Source organism: Martes martes (genome assembly GCF_963455335.1).
Source record: "Martes martes genome assembly, chromosome: 16".
Lineage (NCBI taxonomy): Eukaryota > Metazoa > Chordata > Mammalia > Carnivora > Mustelidae > Martes > Martes martes.
Window position 1 is genome coordinate 52929866 of NC_137904.1, and position 12414 is coordinate 52942279.

Consider the following 12414-nt stretch of genomic DNA (forward strand, 5'->3'; position numbering starts at 1 on the left):
AGTGACTTGCATTTTCTCACCCACCAGCATAGCTCCGTCCCCTGTCCCCTCCGTTGTCTTGTTTGTGGAAGCGCGGCTGCCCTTTCACTGCTCCCTTTCCGTCTCCTTTCCCTGCAGATCCATATGCTATCCAGGTTAGTTATGCTTATCTGTATTTGCAGTGAAGAGCTTTCTGTGAGGAGGAAGCTTCATTTAGCCCTCATTATTCATGCTGCCATCCCGCTGACTCAAAGGATGCTACATTTAGGAAAGAGATATTCATGGTGGGGGGACTGCCTTCCCAACTCAGTGAATGGTTTTCCAAATCATTGCCGGCAGTGGAAGAGGTGGCAAAACCTATACATGTTTGCAGAATACAGACACATGATTTACTGTATTCTCCTGAATCTCGTGAGATTCCTTTCCTTTGGCTACTTTGTAGGTTCAAGAAAATTCACAAGTGACTGCTCCTTTTGAATTTCTTATGCATCAGCTTATTTTACAGGAAATCCACATACAGGTAGCCTCAAACAATTACTAACTTCGGCCCGACAACTGGTACTGGAAGTATAGTACTGACATCATTGTGTGGTAAATTGTTTTGGTTAACCAAGTCTCTGTCTTGAAATATCTAAATCTGATTTTACATTAAAAATAGATTGAGTGCTGTAAAGTGTGTAAACCTGGCGATTCACAGACCTGTACCCCTGGGACTAATAATACATTATATGTTAATAAAAAAAATTCACAATTAAAAAAATAGATTGAAGATGACTGTTTGATTGTTTGTATTTCTCCTCTGAGTGTTTGTCTTCTGGTAACTTTTGCATGTCGTTGTCGTGGCAGATTCATGACCTGCAGAGTGAACGTGATAAAGAGAAAGAAGATGCTCAAAAGAAAATCCATAAATTTGAGGACGCACTGAAGTGAGTAAAACTGTAATGTATTTAATTACAAAATACTCTTATTCTAGACTGTGAGCCACATTAAGTAACTAGAACTTAAACATCATATTTTTCTAAGAGCCTTGCTGTGGTTTAGTTTGAATTGGTTTTCCACCATGTATCTCCATTTTCTGAATTTTATTGCTAGCCAGCACATATTTTTTTTTTCAAGAAGGAAAAAATCAGTTCATCTGTTTTTAAGTGATAGGAATGTAAGAAAATAGAACTTAGTGGTTTTAGATGCCTTCTTCCTCTTAAATGAAAACAGATTAAAAAGAAAAAACCAAGATTTAGGTCTTAGGACATTTAGAAATTCTTCTGTAGGGTTTTTTTTTTTTTTGAGAAATTTTGGTAATGAAATGTTCCAGTTATATTTGAAAATGGACTATTACACAGGCATTGTTTGGAAAATATTTTGTCTCATGATATAACACTTAAATATACACATTAAAGTATCAGATTTTATTTATCTTCTCCATTCATTTACTAGGTTGATTAGGCCCTACTTATCAGTAGGTTTTATCATTCAGTTTTTAGCTGAAAAACATTGATTTAGTCAATAAATACTGAATTTCCACCATGTGTCAGGCAATGTGTAGTCTCTTCCCAGATGACCTTAGAATCGGTTGGAAAGATTTTCAGAAACTTTGGCAATTATATTGCAGAGTGATAAGAACAGGGTACCTGACCCAAAAAAGTGATTTAAGAAGGGAAGCTAACTTGAGTGCATTATATCTAGCTACCCCCATCCCAGAGAGTTGGCTAATTTGATTTTTCTTTCTCCCTCGAACATTCAAACAAGAATAACTTGCAGAAAGGCCGAAAAGAACACCCAGAATTAAGCAAACCTAGTATCAGATTCTGCCTGGCAGATGATGTAATCATTTCTTCTCCCTTGTTTTGCTTGTTAAGAAAATGTATTAGCCGAGTTATCGTATAGAACATCTTACAATAATTTATGTACTAAGACATTATGGATATCAATTTTTATCTGCACAAAGACTTAGTGCTTATTTGTTCACATCACCATGTATGAATTAGATAAAGTCAGATGAGAACGATAATATTCATTAAAGATTAATAAGTCAAGTAAGTGTATTTTATACTCTAATTTGGTTAGTGACAAAATGAGGGTGTTCTTGCTTCCTTCATGAAGGGATGCCCTCCCTTTACTCTTCATTCATTTTTCCTCCTTAAAATGTTGATTAATAACTTTCTTCATCTATCCAATTTATAGTACTTCTCATTTCTCTTTTGTTCTACTTTGTCTCTGTTCTTTTGTAATTTCTTTATACTTTTTCTATTGGGTTATTGATTTGCATTTTATACCCCTAATGGAAGCGATAACCCCTTTAAATAACAGTACACCAACAAATATTGTTTGGTACTTAAGATGTCTATAGGTTGTGGTATGATGCTAAAACAAGTAGAAGATTTAGAAGATACAGCTCAAGACAGAATGCTGTTCTTAATGATTTGGTATAGTCCACGTGAGGCATTTGAGATACCAAATACTCAAGTTGTTGACAGTAAGTGCAATTGGAATTCAGAAAGATTTTTTCAGTGGGATATTGGGAGTTTATGTGTAAAACAGTGTAGTATCTTTTATTGTTCACTGATACATTTTGAAAGAACCCTAGGCCTCTGTGGCTTTCTATATACAACATTAGCATTCCCTGTGCCACATAACATTCATTAAAGCTTTAAGGATCTTTACCAAAATACCAAATTTCACTTGGGATCAAAAGGCTATTTCAGGGGTTTACTAAAATTCCCCCATAGGCCTGTTTCTCACATTCCCTGTGTAGGTGATGTTTTCATTTCAACTAAATGTCTGTATGATCCTCATAGGATAGCCCCTGGGGTAGCAGGAACAGTCGGGCCTGAGAGGAGCAGAGTAAGTTCCTGTGTGCCCTGAACTTTAGAGTGAACAGCGCAAGCTGGCTGCAGCCCCAGAGGAAAACAGTCTGGAGGGTGGAGGGTGACTGCTACTGCTTTTGAATCTAAGAATCGTGTTAGACCCAGTGGGTCCAAAGACAAGTCCATTTTTCTAAGAAACAGCTATATGGTATACAAATTTGCAAATTTCTTGATTATTAGCAAAACCTTTTCTGTAATTAATACGTACAAAATGGAAAGTCTCGCTTTAGAATGTGGTGGCGTTCACTCATGTAATCCTTCTTTCATCCGCTCATTAAGGGTTTATTCCTTCTGTGCGTGTTGCGAGTATGGTAGAGGACAGCAGAGAACAGGAATTCATGCATAGGAAATCATATACGTGAGAACACATGAATGGCTCAGTGGGTTAAGGCCTCTGCCTTCAGCTCAGGTCATGATCTCAGGGTCCTGGGATGGAGCCCCGCATCAGGCTCTCTGCTCAGCAGGGAGCCTGCTTCCTGCCTGCCTCTCCGCCTACTTGTGATCTCTCTCTGTGTCAAATAAATAGATAAAATATTTTTTAAAAAAATGTATTCAACTCAATCTTCAGTTAAGAGCTCAAGCTGATACCTGAGAGCCTCTCGTTACTTAAGAGGAGCCCTGATTTGAGGTCAGCATTTGCTGTAAATGCTAACTCCTTAAAGCTCATTTGTCTATTGTTACTGTTTTTCAGAAATAAAACTGGTTTGATATTGCACTACTTACAGGTTTTATTCTACACATATCCCAAGTGTTTTTGCTTCCTACTTTATTTTTTATTCTAGCAAATAATTTTAATAACCTCCAATAACTGAAAGCTATTTGAAACTATCAATGGTATGTATTGTATGTGTTCATTTTTTGTTCTTCAAAGATGAGTAATTGAAATATGTGGGAAGCTTCGTAGACTAATGAATGGAAAATAACCATATATAATAAGGTAATTTGGTATAACTCTGAAAAACTAACACTGAAAAAGTTTTTGTTTTTGTTTTTCGAGAAGTTAAAATCTATGGACAATAGAGGTGGACAGTATAGGTTTGGTTTATTCCTTTTTCAATATTCATGTATTTAACAAACTTGGATATCTAAGTTTTTGGTGCTATAAAAATAATAACATATTTTGAGATTATTATATACACTGCCTTTTAAGATTTTATTTTTATTTTGGAGAGAGAGTGTGCGTGCACACACACACACACACGTGTGCGCGCGCACGCATGAGTGGGGCATGGGCAGAGGAAAAGGGAGAGCGAGAATCTCAAGCAGAGTCTGCACTAAGCATGGAGCCTGAGATCACAACCTGAGCCAAAGCCAAGAGCTGGGCACATAACCAACTGAACCAGGCGCCCCTATACTTTGTCTGTTTTAGAGTATTTAATGAAACATTCCAAAGTCATCTTTTTAATTGATACCTCTCAAATTCCTCTTTTGCAGTAAAATATAAAACTGCCTTGAAACAGACTTATTCTGATCCATTTTACCATATTTTGCGTTGTCAAATTGTAAATGTTACAAATATTTCTACCCTCATGCTATATACACACATATGTGTGTATATATATATAGGCTTTCTGGTTTTTACAATTATCTGTCTAGTTAAAAAAAAATTAGACTTTTTGTTAATGCTACTGAACATGTATAGTTCAACAAAGGAAGAATTGATACCTTTTAGTGTTAAGTCTTTTTATGTAAGAACATGAGAGGCCTTTCCATTTGTTAAGGTCTTTTTTTTATGCCATTCTACAGCTCTACCTTTTTTTTTGAGAGACATTGTGCATAAGAAATTTGTGTAACTTAAATAGCACAAGTTGGTTCTCTTATATTAAGCATGTGTGCTTAGTATTTTGACTATTAAGGTATGTAACGTGAAAATTGAAATACATAGGAAGTTGTATGTTCTAAGTTCGACGTTTCACACAGAATGAGGTATGGATTTTACATCTCTGTACTTTTGTACAAGCCATGTGTTTCTGTATGAAGAATGCGAAACTCTTTGGGGCATCACTTGCTTTATGTATACTTCTCCTGTAGCCATTCAATGCCTTATATCTCATTTTAATCAAATTTATTTATGAATTCCTCCCAACATCTATTTTCTTCTAGGATCTTTGTTGGTATCGAGTACACAGTATGGGACAGAGCAAGCAAGGGCTCATCTGTGGCCACTGTGCATAGTTGTGCAGGCTTTGTGTTGCATAATACACTCTTTGTTAGTAAAGTAGTGTGGCTCACTAGGTATTAGTGCCCCCAGTATGGAGGGCACTGTCCACACAGACCACCTTGTGGCGTTCTGGAAGTTAGATGTGTTATTCCTGCTTTAGTCGATAACATCAGATAGTATTGGTTTCATTTTACTAACTTAGTATAAAATAGTTCTTTTGCCTTCCATTAAACTATTGTTGGGATTGCTGCACTGTTTGTAAAAGTAGAAATTTTGTATTGAAGGGAAAAAAAAGTGTTTCAGGCACAATTTCAAGAGTTCAGGTTGGTAATTTATAGAAAGCCCAGCATCAGTCTGCTTAACCACCTCTGCCCATGACATCTTTTGGAAGTGCAGTTGCCTGAGCACCTCCTAAGTGTCTTTGCTGCTCAGTCGTCTTTCCTTGACTGGTTTCCATCAGCTCAGATGTTGTGTGATGTTTTTCTCTGCGTGTATTTGGCCTCTTCTGGAGGCCAAATAGGATGTCTGTAAAGTTACCCAACCTTTCCTTTTGGGGAAAAACCAATCTTAGGGATTTAAATAGAGTTTTCTTTATGGTGGGATTTCTATCTATATCTCTTTAAAATGCTTCCGATTTTTTGTAGTGCTGACTCTAGACAGCACTGTGGATTTGCAACGCTTTTGGGATTATATCATAATGGATAAATAGAGGAAAAATAAATAATAGTAACTTCTAGTAGAGTTTCTTTCAGTAAGTAAATAGTTCATGTATTTATAATAATGGTATATAATGGATTTATAATACATAGAGTGAACGTATTATAAGACAAGTAAAAATCTATTTTTAAAACAGACTGAAATGACTTTTATAGTATAGACAAATATTAACATAAAATTAAAATATAACATAGTCATGTAGAGAGAGGGGCATATCATTGTACCAGAAATAAAATTATTTCTGTATTTAAATTCTAAATTTGCCCTGGCCTGAACTCTTTGATATGGTTTTGGGAGGCATTAGCATAGGTTAAGAGCACGGACTCGGGACCCAGGTGTCACAGATCCAAATTCCTGCTCAAATTACTAGCTGTGTGACCTTGGGTATGGTGCTTAACTTCTATGTGATGCAGTCTTTACATCTGTAAAATGAGGATAGTAATAAGATCTTCCTCCTAAAATTGCTGAGAGGCTTGGACACATTAATATAAGCATTTAGAACAGTGTCTGTTACAGACGTATATGAGCTCTTAGGATTTTTTTCTCATTACCTTATCAAAGGATACAAACAAGTTCTTCAAAAGAAGTAATCTTTCCCTGGCATCATTGTTTGTTTGTTTTTTTTAAATGAACAGCTTTATTGAGGTATAATTATCATACCCTAATATTTACTCATTTTAAGCATATAGTTTAGTGCTTTTTAGTAAATTTACAGTATCACCATGGTTCAATTTTAGAACATTTCCATCACCCCAAAAGATCCCTTACGGCACCAGATTTTAGAAGGAAATTATCATAATTGATTTTTTGGGGACCAAAAAGAATAAGTAATAAGGGACAAGATCTTTAACAATTATTTTGTGGTCAATGTTAACTGACCACTTCTTATTTTGACCTTTAGTAAAAGTTGAACTCCTCATACTGAGATTTATTTCAGCATTTTGTGGAGATCTAAGCTAATGTAGCCCTAATATGTTGCTTCTGGGTTATTTAACTCTCTGATGTTTCAATTTTGTTGAAAAGGATACATTTAGAAAGCAGATTCTGTGTGGTGTGCGTGCACATGCGCAAACGCATGTGCAGGGATGCTCCTACAAATGCACTGAAAAGGGCCTGGAAATATATGTAAACGACCGTGTTTGGTGCTAGAATAGGAGTGATGTTCCCTTTTTCCTCTCTGTTCTTCTCTATTCCAATACGAAGAGTGTATGTTATGTTTGTAGCTTAATAGTAAAAGACAAAAGAAACCAATACAGATTTTAGAAGGGAGAATTGTGCGGTATTAATAATGGTGGGCTTTGCTTGGCAAGAATATGGGACTTAAAAAGAATTCATGTGTATTTTACGTGTCCTAAAATACATGTGTCCCGCAGTTCCTCAGAGTCTCGACACCCTTTCAACTTGACCTAAATCTCTTTGTCAGCATGGGCTAGAGCAGGCGGTAAACCCAGATAGCCTCTGGAAATCCGAAGTCTAATTATTTTGGATTTTGATTGGGGAAAAAAAAACCTTTCTTGTATTTCATATAATAAAAGGCTAGGTGATAAGGTTGATAATACGTTTTTTTTAATAGGTGAGAATTTTTGTCACCTAGAATGAAGGGATACCATGCTACAAGATTTTAAGATAGGCCGTTAGGAAGCCTATGGAGTATAGAATAGGAAATACAGCTTTCTAATAAGTGTACAATTGGGATATTCTTTTTTTTTTTAAGATTTTATTTATTTATTTGACACAGAGAGAGAGAGAGAGATCACAAGTAGGCAGAGAGGCAGGCAGAGAGAGGGGGAAGCAGGCTCCCTGCTGAGCAGAGAGCCCGATGCGGGACTCGATCCCAGGACCCTGAGATCATGACCTGAGCTGAAGGCAGAGGCTTTAACCCACTGAGCCACCCAGGCGCCCCCAATTAGGATATTCTTAATGAAAGTAAAAGGTATTCACCATGAGAGATTATAGTACATTTTTGACATGCTTTAAGTTTTCTTATGGGAATTCACATTTAATAATAGATTTGTTTTCCACTTTTAATTTATGAATCTTATTTTATAAACTTGAATCTAATTGTAATACACATATTTTTATTCCTAATGTCAGAGCAAATTACATGCACTGGTTATTAATCCCAAGAGTATAAAGCACCATACACTGGTTCCCAGTCCTTGGGGAGGGCTCCAACTACATGGAGTATAGTGGAGATCATCACAGTGCCAACCACCAGGAACAGAAGTCCAAACATTTCTGCCTACTGTGTCTTAGTATTGGAGTCATCAGGAGCACAACACAATCAAGCACTGAATGGAACAACGCTTTACTTACATAGAGAAGAGACAGAGCAAGATTAGCTTCAGGAGTGGGCCCAGTCCACCATGGACCATGGCTCTCTCCTGATGGCCATCCCAAGGCAATTTGCCTACCTCTCCTATGCTGCAGTAGAAAGACTCTGTCCTCTCCTGTGGAGGACGGATCTAACAGGGAGAAATACTCCCCAACAAGGTGATAAGCCCAGCACAGGCTCTGGGGGCTCTTTCTCTGTTGAGAAGTGTTCCAAGCCCCAGGCCCATTCTTATGTGGCTGAGATGGGGAGGGGGGGAGGTTGTCAAAAGACATGTATGAGGCTGCCTTTCCTAACACCTAAATATCCTAATATTTCAAGGTAGGTGAATCTCATGCCTAACCTGTGCTTTAGGGAGATTATCCTGGCAGGAGTGAGAATATCAAATGTATGAGTAACAAGACATTGGAAACAGGAACGTAAGGGAGACGAGGACCCAGTAACAGTCCATGTGAAAGGCAGCAGACTGAAGGCGGTGAGGCTGTGGCAGGGTATAAAGGCAGCTTCTCTGGAACTCTTCAGTTTCATCTCAGTGCCTTTTTAAAAATTCAGAGTCAGAATGACTTTCATAGATGAATTCCGAGAGATAACGCTGACGGAAGTCTCCCCTGCTTTATATTTTTATTCTGTGTAGGAGTAGCATAGATGGCTGAGGAAATGGAAACACGAAGTAAAAGGACTTCATTTGAAAATTTTGTCTCATGATCTCAGGAGATACACATTTAAAGATGTTTACTTTTTATTATTAAAATTTGTTGCCAGCTTTATTAAGGTATAATTGACATAGAACATTAAGCTTAAGGCAAACAGTGTGTTGATTGGATACACTTTTATATTGTGAAATGATGATCACTGTAGCCTTAGCTAACACCTTTGTCAGCTTGCAAAATTACCATTTCTTTTTTGTGGTGAGAACAATTAAGATCTACTTCTTAGCCACTTTCAAGGGTATAATACAGTATTGTTAACTCTAATCACCATGCTGTGTATATTAGATCCCAAGAACTTAATCAACTAGTAACTGGAAGTTTGTACTCTTTAACAAACATCTCCCTCTTGTCCCTTCCCTTCTAGTCCCAGTTTCACCATTTTACTCTTTTTCTGTGAATTGGGCTTTTTAAAAGATTTGTTATATAAAGGATATCACACAGTGTTTGTCTTTCTCAGTCTGACTTATTTTACTTAGTATGATGCCCTCAAGGTCACTCCATGTTGTTGCAGATGACAGGATTTCCTTCTTTTTATGGCTGAGTAATATTCACTGTGTGTGTGTGTGTGTGTGTGTTATATACATATCACAGCTTCTCTATCCATCCATCTGTTGATGGACACTTAGGTTGTTTCCATGCCCTGGCTGTTGTAAATAACGCTACCATGAACATGGGGGTAGAGATACATTTTTGAGTTGGTGTTTTCATTTCCTTTGTGTATATTCCCACATGTAGTATTGCTGGAGCATATGGTGGTTCTGTGTTTAATTTTTTGAGGGTTCTCCGTACTGTTTTTCATTAAAAGATTTTATTTATTTATTTGACCCAGAGAGAGAGAGAGAGACAGTGAGAGAGGGAACACAAGCAGGGAACATAAGCAGGGGGAGTGGGAGAGGGAGAGGCAGGCTCCCCGCTGAGCAGAGAGCCTGATGCAGGGCTCGATCCCAGGACCCGGGTCTCATAACCTGAGCTGAAGACAGCCGCTTAACGACTGAGCCACCCAGGTGCCCCTCAGCTGTCATTTCTTTAAATAAACTTCCTAGTCTCTTCTCCCTTTTTCTGAAACTCCAGTAATTCGCAAATTGGTTCTTTTGATAGTTCATGTAGGCTTTATTCATCCTTTTTCATTATTTTTTTTCCTCCTCCAACTGGGTAATGTCAAAGTTCCTGTCTTCTGGTCTTCTGTCTCATAGATTTTTTTCAGCCTGATCCCTATTGCTCTGGATGCTGTTGATTCTTTTTCGTGGCCACTCTCTGTTGTATTTGTCATTTCACTCATTGTATTCTTCAACTCCAGAATTTCTATTTGGTTCTCTTTTTTTATAATTTCTGTCTTTTTGTTAAACTTCTTATTTTTGTTTGTATACTGTTTTCTTGATTGCACTGAATCATCTTTTGGTGTTTCTGAGTTTCCTTAAAAAATGTATTTTGTATTTATCATGTACATTGCAGATCTCCATGTCTTTGGGGCCAGTTGCTAGATGATTGTGATCCTTTGGTGGTGTCATGTTTCCTTGATTTTTCACATTCCTTGAAGTTCCGCGTTGCCATCTTCACATTTGACATAGCAGTCACCTACCAAGGGTCTTTACTAATTGCCTTCAGGAGAGAAATACCTTCCTTCAGCCCTGCTAGTTATTCTGAGGCTTTCTTAGCCTTTCTAGAGTATACCTGCTTCATGCTTCTTCTTCCCTCTTGTGGTGGAATTCTTAAGCTTGTAAGCCTTTTTTTTAATCCTGCAAGATATCTGGCCAAGTGCCCACAGACTCTGCTGTTTTTACAGAAACGGCACTAATACCCACGTCTGTGGTCTCTTCCTGGCCCTCAGATTTAGACTGGCTTTTTATGCATTCTCACTAGCCATTTGCTCAGGCTTGCTCTGGCTGCTGCCACTGGGCGCTGGCCTGTGCGTAGGGCCTTCCCAGTGGCTCATGGGCAGTCTTTTTGATGGAGTCCATGATGCAGTGAATAGGACCTGAGTCCTGTGAATGCCCCACAAGAGTCCCGTCTCCCATTCTCCCAGCCTCTTCCTACTCTGTAGTAACACAGCTCTTCCTCCAGTACTCTGGATGGAGTTGGACAGGAATGAGCTTCTCTTGCTTAAATTTTAGGTTTGTGAGACCGTATTGTTACATAGCATTGTAGTTTATTCTCATTTGTTGAATACTATTTCAAAGTGAACTTACCACAATGTATTTATCCATTCAATTGTCAGTTCCTACCTTGGGGATATTATTAATAGTGCTACAATGAACATTCCTGTTATGTTTCTTTTGGTAGGCGCACGTACACATTATGTTAGATATATACCTTCATCCAAATTTTTATATTGTGCCAAGCTAGATGCATATATGGAGAAGACAGTCTTTTCGACTATTTAATGGCATTATCAAAGAACCAAGTGAAGTTAGCGAGGGATTCAGGTGGGTTGGGAATGAAAGGGAAGAAATTATTGGAGGCCTTCCCTCACTTTACTTCACCCTCGTGCAGTTTTGAACCTCTTTTGCTGAGAACACAGTCATTATATGAATCAACTTTGTTTGGGAGGATCAAAGACACGAATGATCTGATTCATGGACATGCAAGTTGGTGAATGGGTGATGATAGGCTAATTGAGCAAGTATTACAAGTAAGGAAAAAATATGACAGTCTCTTAAGGACTTATTTTATTATTGATTTTGAAAATGTTCCTGCCTCCATTAAAGATTTCTGCTATCAATAGCTGTTTTTTTTTAAAATATATGATCATATTTTCAGGTATCACTGCTTTGTCAAGTATAATTTAATTTACACATAAAATTATTAGAAAAAAGTTCTTGGTATTTTCTATAGTAATTTCTAATGTTCTTGAATTATGTATATATAATGTTCTTAAGTTATATATATATATATATATATATTTTTTTTTTTGCTTTGAAGCCAACTCTTAATGTTAGTGTTAGTCAGTAAATGTTTACCATTTGGTTTATTGGAAGTCATTCTATAAAATTATTTATTTATATAAAAATTAGTAGCACCTCTTCTTTTGCCTGAATTCATAATTTTGTTTAAAATGAGGAAATTTATGAAATACTTTTGGGGTGTTATTTTTCCAACACATTTTAGAAAACACAGTCCTTTCTTGCTTAATATACACAGTATTTATAATGTCCCTTCAGTGGAAAACAGATTATTTACCCCTAAAGTTATATTTTTAAAGAAGTTATATTTTTAAATGTGAGTGGAAAAGCTTTCCTATAAGGTTCTTGAAAATCTCCTTCATTTATCTTTTGGTTGTTTGTTGTTATAAATCAACATTTAAATATTAGTAGGAATGGGGATTAATCTTCAAATAGGAATGCCTTAGAGTGTAGATAATAAAACTACAATGTTATAATGACAGTGTTTTTGTACTTTTATTTGCTAGAAACTAATCTTAAAAGAAGACAAATGGAATACTAAATAATCTTGTGATTATTCCAAGAGGGAGTGAGCTACATTTTGATTAGGTTTGTTTTTTAATGGAACATTGCTTATTATAAAAATTTGGATGAAGTTCCATTAAAAGCAGATAACCTTCCAGTTTACCCAGGAGCTTGAATTTTGAATTTTGGTAGAAAGAGAGAGCTAGGTTCAATCAGTCTTGTGCAGGAGGAATTTTAAAGTGTAGCT

General features: G+C 36.9%; 1 protein-coding gene across 1 annotated transcript in view; it reads left to right on the forward strand.

Annotated features, from left to right (window-relative positions):
* The window catches only part of CEP112 (centrosomal protein 112), a 416538-nt gene that overhangs the window by 123580 nt on the left and 280544 nt on the right, over positions 1-12414 (forward strand). The window contains exon 17 of the mRNA XM_080825467.1: positions 826-905. Coding sequence (XP_080681593.1) covers positions 826-905 — 80 coding nt within the window. The remainder of the gene's footprint in view (positions 1-825; positions 906-12414) is intronic.